At 48.9% G+C, this 18,369-nt stretch overlaps 6 protein-coding genes across 6 annotated transcripts; 3 read left to right on the top strand and 3 right to left on the bottom strand.

Moving 5' to 3' along the window:
- Positions 1–1,874: 1,874 nt before the first annotated feature.
- Positions 1,875–2,671, top strand: N7525_002180 (uncharacterized protein; the record flags this gene model as incomplete). The annotated part of the gene is made up of 3 exons (XM_061212208.1): positions 1,875–2,024; positions 2,074–2,318; positions 2,377–2,671. 3 exons carry the CDS (start codon positions 1,875–1,877, stop codon positions 2,669–2,671), a joined length of 690 nt encoding a protein of 229 aa, XP_061071434.1.
- Positions 2,672–2,950: 279 nt separating this feature from the next.
- N7525_002179 (uncharacterized protein) lies at positions 2,951–4,000 on the bottom strand (the record flags this gene model as incomplete). The annotated part of the gene is made up of 1 exon (XM_061212207.1): positions 2,951–4,000. One exon carries the CDS (start codon positions 3,998–4,000, stop codon positions 2,951–2,953), a length of 1,050 nt encoding a protein of 349 aa, XP_061071433.1.
- Positions 4,001–4,886: 886 nt separating this feature from the next.
- On the bottom strand, positions 4,887–6,104 carry N7525_002178 (uncharacterized protein; the record flags this gene model as incomplete). The annotated part of the gene is made up of 1 exon (XM_002557133.1): positions 4,887–6,104. One exon carries the CDS (start codon positions 6,102–6,104, stop codon positions 4,887–4,889), a length of 1,218 nt encoding a protein of 405 aa, XP_002557179.1.
- A 1,272-nt stretch (positions 6,105–7,376) lies between these two features.
- N7525_002177 (type I polyketide synthase) lies at positions 7,377–15,445 on the top strand (the record flags this gene model as incomplete). The annotated part of the gene is made up of 13 exons (XM_061212206.1): positions 7,377–7,921; positions 7,971–8,484; positions 8,548–9,223; positions 9,284–9,733; positions 9,788–11,946; positions 12,005–12,101; positions 12,150–12,175; positions 12,231–13,094; positions 13,152–13,433; positions 13,486–13,560; positions 13,621–13,961; positions 14,009–14,486; positions 14,558–15,445. The coding sequence occupies 13 exons, from the start codon at positions 7,377–7,379 to the stop codon at positions 15,443–15,445; spliced, it is 7,395 nt and encodes a 2,464-aa protein (XP_061071432.1).
- Positions 15,446–16,426: 981 nt separating this feature from the next.
- Positions 16,427–16,964, top strand: N7525_002176 (uncharacterized protein; the record flags this gene model as incomplete). The annotated part of the gene is made up of 2 exons (XM_061212205.1): positions 16,427–16,883; positions 16,945–16,964. The coding sequence occupies 2 exons, from the start codon at positions 16,427–16,429 to the stop codon at positions 16,962–16,964; spliced, it is 477 nt and encodes a 158-aa protein (XP_061071431.1).
- A 320-nt stretch (positions 16,965–17,284) lies between these two features.
- On the bottom strand, positions 17,285–18,282 carry N7525_002175 (arylamine N-acetyltransferase family protein; the record flags this gene model as incomplete). The annotated part of the gene is made up of 2 exons (XM_002557136.2): positions 17,285–17,837; positions 17,888–18,282. The coding sequence occupies 2 exons, from the start codon at positions 18,280–18,282 to the stop codon at positions 17,285–17,287; spliced, it is 948 nt and encodes a 315-aa protein (XP_002557182.2).
- Positions 18,283–18,369: the final 87 nt, after the last annotated feature.

Here is an 18,369-nt window from a genome sequence, read left to right as displayed (position 1 = left end):
CATTCCTTTGCGGCCTCGAGAGCTTCTAGAACTTTCGAGTGGCAGACCAACCACGCATTGCACTCCCTGTGCTTGCTCCCAGAATAGCAACCTAAGACTAATAAACAACGCTGGATGCGTGGGATTTCTGGCATAGATAATGACCTGCAGGGAGGACATCGGTAAAAGCAGCAATAAGCGCAGTTGCTTGTTTGCCATACATAAATTGAACAGAAGACTTACGCCTTACCTCTATAGTTAAAGACTTACCTAAACGATGCTGGCTCACCCTAGCTTCCCTACGGTAGTTCACCCGCGGTAGAAAATTGATACTGGCATCCAGGCCAAGAAGCAATAAGGTTGGTTCTCTATACACACGGACTGAGGTGTTGCCAATTTCGGTCCAGTGGCATCTCAAATAGAGTAAGATATACGCTAACCATATCCAGCTACTTCCGTCGACAGAATAGGTGGGACAGCTAGTAGGGTTACCGAGTAGTTTACGAGAACAAGCTCGGTTTGTTCTTGTTCAAGATTCACGAATTGGCATTCTTCCAAGGACCACAGTTTATACTTTACTTATACGGGGAATTATCTATCGGGAACTTCCACAGTGTACTGAATAACAACAATGACACAGAACCTTGTGAAAGTTTAATGTTGAAGGGGATCAGAGTACTAGGGTTTCGATCCCAATTACAATTTATGAGGTGTGATCTGTAACGCTCCGCCCTTATTTGACCACCGTAAGCAGACTTATAGTGCTTCGCTACGAGTATACCTAGATAGAGGATTTATCAAGAGCGTTTGATCTTACCGAAGCACGTAATCGTGCTATTTGCCCAAATATTGAACCTTTGGTACTTAAAAGCGAGAAAATTAAGTTCACGATGGAGCTGTGGATGGTACCAACTAGGGTATGACAGACTACATATAATCTACCCAACAACGATGTGTTATACCAAGCATCTTGCGACGAAGCCAGGATAACTGCGAAGACTCCACATCAGAGATCCACCCATTAGGACTAACCTCAAATTGGCAATCCTCCGGGAGGCCGTCGAACCAGGATTCAATAAAGACTGCCTTTAATAATCACGCACGGAGGGAGCGCCCATCCGGAAGCATTCGTACACTCGATCACCGTCACCCACTCATGACTTCCAGGCTGTAAAATGATCGCGACCGTAGTATTCACTTCTCGTAATAACCTTCGCGGTTGCCGTTAACCCATCGCGAAACCGAACTCATCAAAGTTATAAACCATCGCCGGGGTCGATCCCAAACTGAAGGACAGTTTTTCTAATGGGTTAAACCACTCCGTAATGACTTTAGGATCCTCACATTTCGCACGCTCTTAGTTCCACTGTTTCGAGAACTGGCAGAATAAGAGAGGGCGTCGTTACATATATATAGTTCGTCACCCAGTTTTCGCCGGCCGCAAGAACCGCGCTTTTTCGAGAACGTTCGCCATCAGAACAGGGCTGGGGAGCTGATCCGCGAGAGTCCATGGATACTATTTTGAAGAGATTTCTGTCTGTAAGTTTATGCGAATTGGCGCGAGAAGTCGCGCGGTTTTGAATATCGTTTAGGCGGCGTAAAGAGGTTTCCTGTACTTTAAAATAACGTGTTGCCTCACGAGAGAAGAGATTCTCGATCCTTAAAGGTCAGCCATTTTTACTGGTATACGTAGCAGACTAAATCCCTCCAGGCAGACTAATTATTATTCAAGGCAGCAGTGTTGATTGCCCCCATTTCGGGCTTAGCATCGCCGGGCTGTCAAACCACTTGCTTTTAAACAAAAACCTTGGCTTCTGGATCTCCATGAACCTCATATTTGATTCTTACACTGTAAAGACAAGCAAAGAAACACCAAAGTGAAAATGTGCCAAAAAATGTGCCAAAGAATATGTTCCGCGAACAAACACCCGCTCTCTAGAGCTCGCAAGACACAGGTCCTTATCTCGGTGGTTTCGTGGCCGTGCGCTCTCGCCGCCGTCTTTACGAGTCGTGATGGCCCTCAAGCATGGATCCAGCTCATTGCAGTGAGTCTTCCTCTCCTACTATGATAGAAGACCATCTAACAATTGGAAGATCACGGTTTCTAGCACCATACCTGTATTTATGCTCCTCGGGTATCGCAAATCCGGATGTCAATTTTATTCGCTCCTTGAAATCGCTATTGATGGCTTGGTCGCATTGCTCCTAGTCGGGGTATACACCTCCGGAATGATCCTCCTTTCTACTCAACAGATTAGCGAATGGGAATCTCCCTGGGACTACACGATTGCCCGTAGTCTTCCCCAGGTTTACTCCAACCTCTCATGTATCATCCTCGGGTAAGTCGGTCCAGAAATCCAATATCACCTAGTCTTTCAAATATACTAAACCCCCTAGACTGTTATATTTGCGCACCTTTTCTCAAGGGTTCTTCCAAAAATGCATCATGCCTATGCTCAAGGCCCGCCGCGTCAACTACACCATTTGCCCAGCCTGTGACCAATCTGTGGATGTTTCGATAACCAAGAGTCAGGATGTGACTACGAGCGCGGTGGGACAGGAAAAACCCTTTGGCTCGATCGATAGTCTTCGGGGTTTGTACTCTGATGATGTTGGGTCCCAGCTGTTGCTACTCGAGAGCTCCTTGGGCATGGAGGGTAAGCAGACTACGGGAATTGTCTCCAATAACTGAAGCTTTGGTATGCCAAGGACAAAGCTCTGATATGGATACAAGGGTTGGTTTGTACGACCTTACAAGGGCTTCATCTTCTGTATATATTTGCTGTCGCGAGGTTACTGGCCCCAAGGCGCCGTCGGGGGCTAGCTTTTAGGTCCTTGTAGGCGAAGCAGAAGTAAACATAGTTTGAGAAGCGCGATATCCTTTGGTTCCAGTAGGTATGTATATCCATTGACTGCATGAACAGTATACTACCCATTCCGTTGTAAATCAACACAAAGGTGGTTTTGCCACTTAGACGCTGCTCCAGTATTCTTCCATGTACTGCCGCGCTGACATGGGAATAATGGCAGGGCATAGTCTATTCACCACAGGCTGCAGAACTACCTCATCTTCCAGATCCCGGGTATAAGCTAGTTTGAATTCAGCCCACATCAGCCCCATAAAATCGTCCTGTGCGCTGAGCTTCATTTCAAGGTCCCGAGGCTTGATCACATCGACCTGGAACTTCTTCCCTGTGACGGCTTCTGCATGGGTCAACAGCTCGCCCATAGTGAGAGTATCTCCGACCATAGTCATGTCCTCCTCCCACTCTGGCAAGTCTAAAGATGCCGCCACGAATCGGCCCACATCCCTCAGAGATGTCATGCTGATCCGCGGCCACCGGCCGTCCTCGGTCTGAGGTAGCTCAGCAACTCCATTTCTCAGCCCAATTAGAAACGCCCCAGAGCCATCTTTCAGATCTCCTTGCCGCTGCAGACCCTGGCACGCTTCGTCTTCGCCTGCGGCATAACCTTTCCCAGCTGCCAACTGTCGAAGCGTCGTCTCCTCGTCACTAGTTGGCGATGGAATTGGGTATATTCCGTGGCCGATATAGTTCATAAAGGACCCGATGTTGAACTTCGCAGACTCGATTTTGTCCTTCTGCTTTACGCACGCATCCCACACACCCTCATTTCCCCACTTGAGAACGGATATGTTTTCCGACCCTATTGGCCCAAAGCCCCATTGCGATGGCGCGAAGCGTTTGCAGCCCGCTTTGACCGCGGCCTCCAGCAAGTTGATTTGTATTTTTGCCTGGGACCCATCCACGGCCGATGTAACAGAAACAACCGTGTGGACACCGTTCAAGGCGGCTGCGAGGGAATCGACGCAATGATAATTGACCGGGTGAATCTGGGCACTCGTTCCGTCTTTATCGATGGCGCGGAGCCAGAGGGGAGCACTCGGGTTCCGCGAGAGGATCACTATATTCCAGGAACTTTGCTCAGAAGATATGACGGCAGTGACAATGGCGCGGCCAAGGCCGGCAGATGTTCCTCCAGCAATGGCTAGGGTAGGCATGTTTGACTTCTCTGTGTTGAGTGTAGTGTTTGGTGACGACGAGGACACCGAAAACAGATTGCATGGAAGGTGTGGGGATATTATTTATGAGGTTATAAACTGTGAGTAGCAGATGTGGCGCTTCCCCTGTCTCTGATTCCATTTCCATACGCCGAGCCCGGAGCCTAATTGTCGTTTTTCCCACTTATCATTAGCCACAGGATTGTTTTGATCATCTCGGCGCACGGAAACAAGTCGCCCGACCGGAGCCCGCGGGAGCCGCTGCTCAGACCGGGGCGTATCGCCGGACCCCGCGGGAGCCGCTGCCCAGAGGTGAATTTCACATTCCAGTCTGGACGCCAATTCGAGGACTTGAAGCTTATCCTGAGAAAGATGCTTCAAGAGACAGGCGCTCATAACATGAGGGATGGTACAGAGGATCTACTGTGAAAAATTATATTGCTCTGGAAAAGTTGATAGCCGCGTGGAGAAGGAAGAAACTGTCTATTAGCAAGAGACTACTTGTATGGGAGCAAACCAGGTCAGATGACCTATCAACAAAAGAGCCAACCGTCTACCCATGCAAGGTATACCTGCAGGAGCGTTGGCTGAAGGCATGATGAGGGCAATTCTGAGAAGAAGACACCTTCAATGGATTGTGAAGCATACATATTGTCGGACCTTCGGCCCATTAGCGCCCATGCCGGTAGTATACGCCTTATTTGTTTATTTCCTTTAGAAGGAATCTTAGCTTAGCGCAACTCTATGAAAGAGCCCTTCGACAATCACATACTATGAGTTTCCAATAGAAATATTCCAAAAGCATTCACTCTAGTACATAGGAAAAGCCATTTAAGAGCCCATGGATGATACTCCAACTAAAACCAGTGGACCCAGTGGTCACCTATCAAGAGATATTCGGATAGACCTTGTTGTTCGCCACAGTAGCACTTTCAAGTTTTGGCAGAATACTCTTGGCGAGTCGCTCGATACGTAGTTTAAAGAATATCTCCGGATCATGATTGCCAAGGTCAAGTCCCAACGGACCTGCCACGTGCTTCAGATGAGCAGATCGCGTACATTCAATCTTCCAGTCCCGCGCGAATTGCTGGATCATGGAGTAAAACTCAGGAGCCGTGACGTCTCCGTGGTGAAGCCCGGCCTTCTTTACCTGCTCCGCGGCTCCCTCTGGTGCGTAGCGACGCATTCGCTCGAGGAATCCCCCAATTGTTCGAGAGACATACAGATCCGCGCTGGCATGTACCACACCCGTCGTACCTTGCGCAACATGAGCCAGACATGTACGTGCCACGAGGTCAACTGGAATCTCGTTGCAGGGTGCGTGCGAAGGTAGTCTCTGCTCGAGCTTCAGATACCAATGCTCCGAGTCTCCAAGGAGTATCTGGAGGAAGGAATGTACCGGTATGGCACCGTCGCTGCCGTAGAGAGGGTAGGGCTCCTCGATTGCCGGTGATATGAGACAGGGCCGCAAGATGAGTATGGGGAATTTGTGGTTGCCCCCAAGAAGCAAATTCTCGGCTAGGTGTTTGGCCAATGCGTAGGGAGCCGCGAATTGTTTGGTATATGATGATTTTCCTGTAATGAGAATCTTCCCTAGTTCCTCTGCCGGGTCTTTGTATAGAGGGTAGATTTGCTCCTTGACCACACCGTTGGGGAGAAAGCTGGACACATACGTAGTTGATATGTGTAGAAAGCGCTGTAGCTGAGTGAAACTGTCGAGTAGAGACGCAAGTGTCAGATGAGAAGTACAATTGACTGGTATAGTCTCTGCGAGATCTCGAGATAGAGCAATGTCACCAGCAGCGTTCATCACCACCGTGGTCTCATTTTGTAATCGTGATATATTTTCAGGGGAAAGACCGAGGTTAGGCTGGGTCATATCACCGAGGAAGAACTGGATTTTGCAAGTGGCGATGATCTCTTCCACTTGCTCTGGAATCGACTGTTCCCATGCTTCGATTGCCCTTTGGACGGATCCCCGTACCAGAACAAATATTTTGGCTGTTGGAAGTTGAATGGCTAGCTTGTATAACAGACAGCTGCCAAGATTCCCAGTTCCCCCGGTGAGGAAGACGACTTGTCCTCGAAACCATTCGCGGTCCATTTTGATCAAACGTTGTCTGCTGCTCCTGGGTTGGGTAATGAGTATATTTACAACATAAAAGGAGTTGCCTAACAAGATTTCGTAGGACGCTGAGAAAATACCCGGGTAGTTGTCGGTCAAACGGCTGGATAAAAGTACTAGGGGACCAGATATATAACCATATATCATCTCATGCTTTATCTGTACTAACCGCTGCAATCCACAGTCTAACGTCTAGTGGTAATACATTATTATTTTGATTTTAAGCCTCGTTCCTCACTGCCGCTTCCGGCATTTAATCACTTAGTGCTGAGCAGATTAGGGATATGTCTCACCCCTAAGCAGTTTATACCATCCAAAGAACGAATACCCGGCTCCGTGTCAAGGGAAATGCAGGACCCTCCATATCGGCATATAGTAAAATTGAAACAAATAGTCGAGACCACCACTTCTTCTGAGTTCCGAATAGCGGAATGCAACGGCTTAATCGGCCTAAAGCATTACCCCTCAAGGCATGTTGGGTCGTACTCGGCCATGCCTCATGGTATATCTGACACGAGGTACATTTTGTGTGCCACACCAGAGACTCAATATCTGGATGAGGGTGGGTTACGTTGAACACCCGGGACGGAGGAGATTGGGTTGGACATCCGGAGGGTTGAAGGCTTCTTTGTGCCGAGCTTTCCTTCTGATTGTTCTAGCCTCCGTAGTACCAGATCTAGTGATGATAAATGTGGTGATATATTATTGTACGCTCACCCTGGCCTTTGGTTTAGATATAAGGTGAAGTTCTCCAACAAGAGCATCACTTCTAATGAGACCGCTTGTTTGGCTCCTTGACACATGGCCTTGTATATACCTGTTTCAATATGGCAGTAAGATATAGATAGCATCTCGGTGACTAGTTGAGTTGCAGTCGCACATATGCGGGTCTAGGTTGGAGTAGTGTTGAACAACATTGAGAAAGCCATGTTTCCCGAGGGCAAGCTGCAGACTGACACATCTTCATCTTTGGCAGCGTCCGGCAATACAGCCGAGGAGCCATTCAGACATGTACGATTTCGCCGGTAGCGGAGGATTTCGGAGGAAATGTGTTTCTTGAATCTTGCAAAACCAGGATATGTAGGTACATATTGTGTAGATTTGGCCTACTCGCTAAGTTAAGGGTGAATTTTATCGATGGTCAAAAGGCCATACATTGTAATATCAGAGCTGAAACCCTAGTTCAACCTTTCCTTTGTCTGCTCTGCAGCCATCTTGATCCAGTCTCAAACTATCCATCATTCGACAAAAATGAAGTCAACAACTGGACAAGGACAATCATCATGCAGAAACCATGTGGAGGATTTTGGGGAGCCAATTGCTATCGTTGGTATGGCAATGCGGCTACCGGGCGATGTCCGATGTGGAAATGAGTTTTGGGAAATGCTCGTGCAAAAACGAGACGGCTTTTGTGAAGCACCTCCCTCGCGCTGCTCTAGAGAGGCGTCTAGCAGGTCCGATTGTGGAGATCTGAGCGAAAGGAGAAAAGGGTTCTTTTTGCAAGAGGATCCAGCTTGTTTTGACGCTTCCTTCTTTTCCGTTCCTCCCCACGAGGCGGCGCGCCTGGACCCCCAGCAACGGCTCTTGCTAGAGGTGGTTTGGGAGTGTCTGGAGAACTCGGGGGAGACCAAGTGGCGCGGGAAAAATATCGGTTGCTTTGTTGGAGTTTTCGGGGAAGATTGGCTAGAGATATCCCATAAAGATCCCCAGCACCTGAATCAGGTATATCCCATCGGCACCGGTGGGTTTGCATTGGCAAACCAAATATCGTATCGGTTTGATATCTCGGGCCCGAGGTGAGTGCGGTCCGTTGTCTTTATGTCAAAAATCTCTGACCTTTTGTAGCATGACCATTCAAACAGCTTGCTCTTCATCCCTGGTCTGTCTGCACGAGGCCTGTCAAGCACTCAGATCTGAAGAGTGCTCCTCAGCTCTGGTATGCGGGACAAGCCTTATGTGGAGCCCAACCATGACAGATGCCATGACCAAAAACATGGTTTTATCACCAAGTGGTATATCTCATACCTTCGATGCTGACGCAGATGGGTACGGTCGTGGCGAGGGGATCAACTGCATATATCTCAAACCACTGCGGGAGGCCATTCGTGATAACGACACCATCCGTGCTGTCATCCGCTCCACAGTGAGCAACCACGACGGAAAGACCCCTAATCTTACCCAACCCTGTCCCATATCTCAAGAAAAATTGATCCGACATGCGTATCAGATTGCGGGAATTGAGGCAGTTCACGAGACACCTGTTTTTGAATGCCATGGGACTGGAACAGCCGTCGGCGATGTCATCGAAGCCTCAGTTGTTGCAAAGATGACCCAAGGAGACACAACATATATCACTGCGGTTAGTATTGTCTATTTCCAGAGCTGTCCAAGAAGCATGTTACTTATGCTGTACATTTCACAGGTCAAACCAAACGTCGGTCACTCAGAGGGTGCCTCAGGTATCACAAGCATCATCAAGTCCGTTCTGTCACTGGAACACAAGACGATCCCACCCAATACCCACTTCAAAACGCCGAATCCCCAGATTCCATTCAAAGAGGCAAATCTCCACGTGCCCCTAGAACCAACTCCTTGGCCTGCTGGAAGACCCGAACGGGTCAGCGTGAATTCGTTCGGTATTGGGGGATCTAATGCACACGCCATTCTCGAGTCCGCCTCAACAGTCTCTCTGAAGTCTCAAACCACACCTCTTGGAACTTCCAATCCACAACTCTTGGTCTTGTCTGCGCACACTGCAGACACGCTTCGCAAGCGCATTGGCCAGATCACCGACTATGTAAAGAATCACCCAGACCGCCTGCATGATCTTTCCTACACTTTGGCTGCGCGGAGGTCGCATCTTTCCCACCGGGCTTTCGCGGTGGTTCAGCCAAATAACCCTACACTAGATGATACAGCATTCTCAACGTTTAACACTAGTTCCTCAAATGTCGTATTTGTGTTTACGGGCCAGGGAGCTCAATGGCCCGGGATGGGCCTGAGACTTCTGTCTAGCTTCCCAGAGTTCAAGGAGGATATTAAAAGGATGGACGAGGCACTCCAGCAGCTACCCGACGCCCCAGATTGGTTATTATATGGTCAGATTGAGCGCCCTACCGCTGAAGTTAAGAGAATATTTTGACTAATATAGCCGGCAGATGAACTAAGCCAAGAGAGTTCAATTTCTCGGGTTCACGAAGCCGAGTTCTCTCAACCTCTCTGTATTGCCCTTCAAATCGGCCTTGTAAATATCCTTCGGGCCTGGGGAGTCGAACCATCCACAGTTGTCGGGCATTCGAGCGGAGAGATTGTGGCTGCATATGCTGCCCGAGCCATTTCGATGAGAACCGCTATTGTTATAGCATACTATCGAGGTAAAGTTGCAAAGCCGATGGAAGGCTTGGGCGCTATGGTGGCTGTCGGCCTTGACCCGGATGAAGTGACCGCATACTTAACACCTGGAGTGGTGGTTGCCTGCCACAATAGTCCACATAGTGTCACCTTATCAGGAGATAAAGATTCGGTTGAGCGTGTGATCGAAAGCATTAAGACGGCAAATTCAGATACACTGTGCCGGCGGCTTGCAGTGAAAATTGCCTACCACTCAGGTAAATACCCCCCTGCACCCTACTCTGATACCTTTGTGCTTACGTTACTTGCAGACCACATGAAACAGATTGGCTCTGAATATGAATATTGTATCTCTAGTCATATTGAACATGAACAGGAGATGCTTCCTTTCTGTTCCAGCGTGACTGGCGAAACGATCACCGACCCTCGCAAACTAGATGCATCATACTGGCGACAGAATCTGGAATCACCAGTACTGTTTACCGAGGCTATCCAAAGTCTACCTGCTAGTGGGACACCGGTCTTCCTAGAAGTTGGGCCACACTCAGCCCTTGCCGCCCCCCTGCGACAGCTCTTCCGAACTCTGCCAGCGAGGTCACCGGTCTACATCCCCACTTTATTTAGGTATGACGAGGATGTCCAAAGCCAACTACTCCGGACAGCGGGACAGGCCTATGCAAGTGGGATGGGAGTGAAGCTGCCAAGCATAACCGAGCCGGGGAACACCTTGATAGACCTTCCACCTTACCCTTGGCAACACGATCGCCCCTACTGGAGTGAGAGTCGACTGAGTAGGGAGTGGAGGCAGCGCAAATTTCCACACCATGAGATCCTCGGCTCGCGGGTCGTCGATACGACCGATCATGGGCCTTCGTGGCGCAATATAGTCACGCTGGACAATGTGCCCTGGCTCTTGGATCATGTAATCCAAGGAGCCGTCACATTCCCTGGTGCCGGATTTGTGGCCATGGTAGGCGAGGCGATCCAACAGCTGCATCCCGACAACGACAGTTATTCGGTGCGCAATACAACATTTACAACGCCCCTACTATTTCACGAAGGAGACCAGATCGAGATAGTGACTAGCCTCTGTCCGGTCGAAGTGGCTGATAGGATCTCATCCGGTTGGTACAGTTTCAAAGTCATGGTCCATGACGGGGAAAGGTGGACACTACATTGTCAAGGTCAAGTAAGACCAGGGTTCGATCATCCTCCAGAGCCATTCCCAATTTCTTCGTATAAGCGGGCTGTGCCATCTGAAGGTCTGTATCGAGTGCTCCAAAGGAGCGGGATAGATTACGGTCCTCAGTTTCAAGGCCTGGAGCAGATCACAGCAGATCCCACTGGACCAAGGGCAACCGCGACTGTCCTAGGTAACCGTGGACTGCCTGGGAGTAGGTATTCGCTGCATCCCACGGCGATTGATCAATGTCTCCAACTCATGGGTGTGGCCTATGCTCAGGGCTTGCCGCGGAACCTCACCACCATTTATGTTCCAGCTATGATAGATTACTTGTTCGTTGGACCAGGGGGTCCACCTATGCCAGCAAGCGCCCGAACCAAGAGTGGTACAAGGGATGGCCAACTGGGAGATGCCATTGCCATGCTTGATAATCGGGTGGTGCTCTCCATTCAAGGGGCTTACCTTTTCGACCTGGAAAACGATCGTATAGATTCTGGAACTGGCGCCGCGGGCTCGGTAACCCATCTGGAGTGGAAATCAGACATCGACCTTTTGCCCTCGGGAGCACTTCTGTCTACACCACCCGATTATACGTCACATGCTATGAATATCAAAGCCGTGGGGCAGCTATCCGCGCTTTCTGTTTTGGAGGCGGCGGAGCAGATTCGAAATGTCGACCCAATATCACCACATTTCGCAAAATGGAAGAAATTCATCCAGGACGCAGCTTTCAACATGAAAGTAAACGGACAACAATCCATCTACCCAGAGTCTTCTGAGTGGGCATCACTGGATTCCGCAGCCAGACAGGAGATGATACGGAAGGTAACAGCAGAGACCCAATTTACCTTTGATGCCCCAATTGCGGATTGCATACGAGTCGTTCTCGATAACTCCAAGCAGTTTATATCTGGCGAAAGCAGCCCATTGGAGGTTCTCATGAAAGATAACTTGCTGCACCACTTCCATGGTGCGCACACGCAGTATGCCGATTGGAACCCATTCCTATCGTTACTCTGTCATTCCAACCCTAGTCTGCGAGTACTTGAGATTGGTGCAGGTACCGGCTCCGCAACGGCGATGGCTCTAGAGCTTCTTAAGTCCACGAGTGGGGAGCGTATGTACGGCCAGTATGTTTTTACTGACATCTCCTCGGGTTTTATGGCTGCGGCAATGGAGAAATTCAGTAATGAGCAGTGCATGGAATATAAAGTTCTTGATATCACCCTTGATCCGGTTGAACAAGGGTTCGACCCTCACAGCTTTGACTTGATCATCGCTTCCAATGTGAGTCTTTGACTAGAATGCCTCGTTCTAACAGCGTTAAACTCATCTTCTCCACCAGGTTCTCCATGCCACCCCCAGTCTTCAATCCTCACTCCGTCATGTGCATTCTCTCCTGGAGCCCACGGGACGCTTCTTACTGCATGATACTAGTCCAGGTATGTTACGAACCTCAAGACTTGCGCATTGAGCTGACTAGGGTATAGAAATTTTAATGCCAGATTTCACCATGGTAGGTACCTTCCTTTTTTAGTGCACAGTACCCTTGTCGCTTACATGTTCTATAGGGTGTATTTACCGGCTGGTGGCTCGGTGAGAACGATGACCGAGCAGATCACCCGTACATTTCACCCGAGCGATGGGATCGGGAGCTACGAGCTGCAGGTTTCACTGGAGCTGATGTAACGGCTTATGACCAAAAGCCGCCATATCATATATCCGCCAGCATGTTGTCACGGCCCGTGGACGATATCTCCATCCCTACCGATATCTGGCTGCTAATAAGCAATTCTACCCCAACCCAGTGGGCGAGTGATGTTCAATCACTGTTCCGCAACGAAGGCTATACCACAAGCTGGACTACGTTGGATCAAGAACCACCCAAGGGCAAATTCATCGTATCTCTGCTGGATCTGGAAGGAGCCCCAATAAGTTCCCTGCCGGAGGATGACTACGAGGTATTCCGACGATACATAGAGCAAGCGCAAGAATGCCAATTTTTGTGGGTCACGCAGTCAACCTCTCACGCCTGCCCAGATCCAATGTTTGGCTTAATCCATGGTCTAGCCCGCACTTTGCGGTCAGAGCTGTTGCTTGATCTCTCAATTTTGGAGCTTCCTAGATGGAATGCTGGCGGGGCAAAGGCCGTAATCCAAGTGTGCAAGAAGATACAGAGATCCCGCGCCCACTCCCTTGCTGATTCAGAGTATGAGTATACACTGCATGAGGGCGAGGTTAAGGTCGGCCGGTACCACTGGACACCTCTTGTCGAGCACCTCGCAAGCCCGCCTCGTCCAGATGCGTCTCGAAAGCTAACTCTCACATCATACGGTCTGTTGGATACTCTTCACTGGGCTGAGAAAGAGCCATCCTATGAGTTGAGTGAGGGACAGGTTGAGGTCGAGATGGACTACGTTGGACTCAACTTCAAGGTAAGACTTCCGCACTCCACATTCATCTTGAATGGAGCGCTGAGCATTATATTCTAGGATATGATGGTTGCAATGGGCTTTTTCGGAAACAAAGAAGACCTCGGACTCGAAGGCAGCGGTATTGTGCTTCAAGTTGGACCTGATGTGACTGATATTGTGGTGGGAGATCGCGTGATGTTGATGCATTCTGGTGTTCTGGCCTCGAATGTTGTAGTTCCCCAAGAAGCTTGTATCAAGCTACCACAGGGGTTGTCAATGGCAGATGCTGCCACGATGTTAACAGCCTACGTCACTGTTCTCTATTCGCTACTTGAGATTGGTGCTCTGAAGAAGGGACAGGCGAGTCACTATTGTTTTCTTCCAATATTGATGGTAACTGACCTCAAAACAGTCCGTTCTCATTCACTCGGCGTGCGGTGGGGTTGGACTAGCTGCTCTGCAAGTATGCCAGGCTGTTGGTACCGAGGTCAGCTCACTTTCCTGTGAATAATATGGTTATGGGAGCTAATCATCAAGTCGAATATAGATCTATGCCACTGTTGGCAACGACAAGAAGGTAGCCCATTTGATGGAAAACTTTGGTTTACCTCGAGAACGGATTTTCAACTCTCGCAGCACATCCTTCCAACCAGACATAATGCGTGCCACCGCTGGACGGGGAGTTGACGTAGTGCTCAATTCCTTGTCCGGTAACTTACTGCATGCTTCATGGGAATGCGTTGCGAAGTTCGGTCGGATGGTTGAACTGGGAAAACGCGACTTCATAAGTCATGGAATCCTCAATATGGGCCTTTTCGAAGCCAACCGAGCGTTTTTCGGCGTTGACCTCGCACAGGTTTGCAAGGACACTCCGGAGGTTCTCAAAAGGTTTGTCCCGGATGAGTCTCAAGGAACGAATGACTAACACATAGCAGTACCCTGGCAACATTTGAAGACTGGTATCGCCAAGGGAAAATCGGGCCTATCTATCCTGTCAAAGTCTTTGATGCGGCCGATATTGTCAGTGCATTCAGGTATATGCAGGCAGGTACTCACCTAGGTAAGATTGTGGTGCGTATGCCATCCTCCGTGGAAAGCTTGCCTCGTCCCGTCGTGAAGACATTCCCTTCATTCCGATCCGTTGCCGCATACTTACTCATTGGCGGGCTCGGTGGTGTTGGGCGATCCGTGTCAACATGGATGGTCGAGCGGAATGCCCGAGAGCTCATCTTCCTCTCGCGCTCAGCTGGCAAATCCGAGGAGGATCAAGCATTTATTCAGGAACTCGAAGCCCAAGGTTGTCAAGTCATCTGTGTACCAGGCAACGTGGCAAATCTCAAGGATGTAAAGGAGGCTGTTGCCAGATGCACGCAGCCCCTTGCTGGTGTCCTCCAAATGGCAGTTGACTTGAAGGTAAGCCCTTCTCTCCATTTCTCGCCCTCGTACCGGCCGAACACAACATCTAATCTCCATCTTCATAATAGGATCGGCCGTTCTTGCAGATGAGCCACAAGGAGTGGGAAGCCGCGCTGGCTCCGAAGGTCGCCGGAACCTGGAACCTGCATCATGCCACATTGCAGCACTCACTCGACTTCTTCATCGTGTTTGGCTCTATTTCCGGGATATGTGGCAACAGTGGCCAGGCAAATTATGCTGCAGCAACTACATTTTTGGAAGCATTCACCCGGTATCGACGGCAGCAAGGACTCCCTTCTTCTATCTTGCACCTCGGTGTGGTTGGAGATGTGGGCGCCGCAAGTCGCAATTCCCGGTTCCTGCAAAGAGTGCATTCAAGCGCGCTACATGTGCTCCATGAAGCTGAAGTGATTGATGGGCTTGCCGCAGCGATAAATATATCTTCAGTTAGTGGTACTAACGCGGATGGGGTAATGGCAATTGGAATCGCGCACACAAAGCGCGTCGCGGATATCCCCAAGGAAATGTTCCTCGGTGGACGCGACGCTCGTTTTTCGATTTATCCCAACCTTGACTCCGCCAGTGCTGGCGTTGGCGGGGATCAATCCTCTCATGCAAATGCGTTAAAGGCTCTCCTTGCTCAGATACAAGCTGATCCCTCGCTGACGGGCAAAAAAAAGACTGAGGTCGCGTTATTGATGGAACTGGGCAGGTTTATCAGTCATAACCTTACAGGACAGACGCAGGATCAAGGGCCGGATTCTGCGGATGACGCTGAGGCAATGGCCGCTATGGCAGTTGACTCCCTCATGGCCATAGAGGTCAGGAACTGGCTGCGGAGGTCTCTTGGCGTGGAGATTCCTACGGTGGAAATCAACCGAGCAGGTACGCTAGGAGGTTTGGTGAAGGTTGTTTTGAAGGGACTTGGAGAGAAATACGATCAGCGTGCTACCTAAGAAGCTGCTGCAGGTCAGTTGCAATTAGATAGCTAGACAGAATTTTGATGTACAATTTGGATTTTTTACATACATTGACATTGTGTGCCCTAAAGCCGAGTAAGCTATATAAACAGGTCTGACCTGGAGAATGCCCATTCTCCAGTATCGTAGCCCTCCACAAAGAGTCACTCAGCAATCCAAAAGGTAAACATAAGTTACAATGAATTGAAGACTAAGAGCTACACTAAGTACATGAGGGAGTGTCCTTATACATCCCTTCGTTCCTACTCCTCGATAGACTCCCCAGAGCCAACGCTGGATCCATGGTCACGCGATCCCTCCTTGCCCAAGTTGGCAATGTCGTCGCAGGGTTTGTCCAGTACCGATGGTCGCCTATATACTTGATTTCGTCTGACAATGGGGTCTTGGCTGGGGCTGATTATGGTCTTTGTTACTGAACATAATCAGGTTTCCCTTCCTCCCAAGTATGGGGATGTCCGAGTGTAGGATGATGCACGTGATCTTCTGGCAGTTAGATTGGCTTTCGGTGGCCCTTCGATGTATTTGTCACATAACAAGGGGTAGATATATCAGATATATATCAAGTATTGTTGTGTATTTCTTTGTTGTGATATGCATATGCATCGTGATCACCCGGTATATGTGGTGTGACTTAGAATTTCTTTTTCCCTGAGAGCACATATGTGCAGCTCATGCACTAATTAACTAATACCAATAAATCTCGCATAGTAAAATATGAGCTGTTCTATCCCTTCCTTCGTTTTCAGCTAAGGAGAATTTCAGCCACAAATATTTTCTTTCGTGACGTCTCCCTGCATGATTTCGCATTTGAAGTGAACATTAGAATCCAAGACCTTTGGAACGGTGGCTACAACTTAAATACATCCATTTCCTCCTATGTCTTCTGTGCATTGATCACTCGCCTCAAACACCCGCACGTTCAATTTCTTCAATTCTATACCTATACCTATACCAGACATGGTGCGGTCGTGTCTTTTGATCGGATCCTTCGCCGCTCTCGGCCACCTCGCTCATGGCTTGAGATTCAATGATAGATTCAGGCAGGATGTCGGTGGAGAAGTCCTACATTTACTCCATGATTCTGAGGATGCAACAACTGTGAGATTTGGGAACTCACCTGATCTCGAGAAACAGGGCTGGACCTCTAACACCGAGGGCTTCAATGATGACGAAGCTGTCGTCACGCCCCTGAATTCCAACAGGACTCTGCAATGCGAAGTGGGCAGCAAATGCACACTGGATCCTGAAGGATTCAGGAAGCCGTATCGGATCACTAGAGTCGATGAGAAGGATCCCATTTTTACGTTTCAAGACATCCCGTCTTCGCTCTATCTGTCTCGGACACCCGACCTATACCTGGAGCTGAGTGATGTTCAAGATGATTCAATCTATTTCTTCTTCGAGAAAATCGAAGGTACGAGGATTTTCTTTTGGTCTTAAGCGCTATTTCTATACTGACAGGACTTTCCCCTCAGGAGCCCGCTCTGAATTATAGGCTAGGAAAGCTATACCATTGTCGACGATCGTATCTCTAGCCTCTTGTAAAGGACGCCATAGAGGTTAATATTTCGGGTTTTCAGTGATCAATCCTTTGTCTACATAGCGGCTCTAGACTCTTGTATGTAAGAATGGATTACTCGGATGATCATAAACTAATTTATATGATTCAATGTATTAGTTCAGTCATTTATAAACTATAGGAGGCCCCAACGCAATGTGCATTACGACGCCTCCAACCGTAGAAATATGATGGCGACAATGAGCCCTCTATAAGGCTCTATCTCACCAGTCAGGCGTGAGTGATATGTTGTTCCGTTAAATGACAATCGAGAACCATTTTTTCAACCCGCGCAGCCTATCCTCCTCGCTTTCAAAAGAATCTATCACTCGCGTCTTCCCACCCATATTCGACTTGACCACATTGTTGACAAACATGATTTTCCCAACAATAGAAACCCCGTCTTCTATTTCGTTGACAAATTCGCCATCCTTCATAGGAAGACCGTTCGTATCCCCATCTCGTATAAACTTGACAACCCAAACGTTTCCCTTCTGAAAGGCCTCCCAGCTTGTGAACCGATTCATCACTTCAAAGTCGTCTTGAAAAAACTCAAATTCGCTGAAACAGTAGAAGGAATTCCACTCCTTTTCGGGCCCGTTCCGATACTGATATATCCAAAGCTTTTGTTCCGGGCGCGATTGTTTTGGCATGTTCCCATAAATCAGTCTGATCTCCTGTGTGCCGAGGTTCTTAACTGTATACCCACTAGTCAATTGGAGTGGACTGGTCGGCCCATCTCCGCCAAATGCCGCATCGACGTGGTATTGTTTTCCAGAGGGGAGCTGCACAATATTAACCATGTGCGTCCTGCGCTTTTGTCAGTACGATTCATCTGATTTTGTGTGATCCTGCCCTACCAGCCTTTGAATTCACCCTGCGGGTTGCCATCAATTCGCTCTCGGTTACGGACTCCTGTCATGTAGGCGGTAAATCCCAGCCCGCGAAGTATATGATAGAAGAAAATATTGCACTCAAAACAGTATCCACCTCGTCGAGACGGAATCTCATCATTCGATCCCATTAATTTGGTGTAAATGCTCTCCGGATGGATGTCCACGATATGCGTGGCAGAATAGTGAACTGAGAGGTTGTCATATGGGAAAGCTGTGATTTGGCACCTGAAAAGAGAGGTCAATGCCTCCTCGGTTTTAGGGAAGCTGAGCGGATCATGGACGCATTGTGCATATTGGATGGGCAGCGTGATATATTCGAGGTACTTGCTTAATTGAGCCGTTGAGTACGCAGATGCCATCTCCTCTCTGGGAACGCAGTGAGCGTAGAAGCTATTATTTGGAGATAATATTAATAAGAAGTAATGTCAAAGATACATACCAGGAGC

The sequence above is a fragment of the Penicillium rubens genome (assembly GCF_028828025.1).
Source record: "Penicillium rubens strain IBT 27055 chromosome Unknown utg000001l_segment0_segment0, whole genome shotgun sequence".
Lineage (NCBI taxonomy): Eukaryota > Fungi > Ascomycota > Eurotiomycetes > Eurotiales > Aspergillaceae > Penicillium > Penicillium rubens.
The sequence above is the reverse complement of the archived record's forward strand: the minus strand, read 5'-3'. Positions and strand labels throughout refer to the sequence as shown.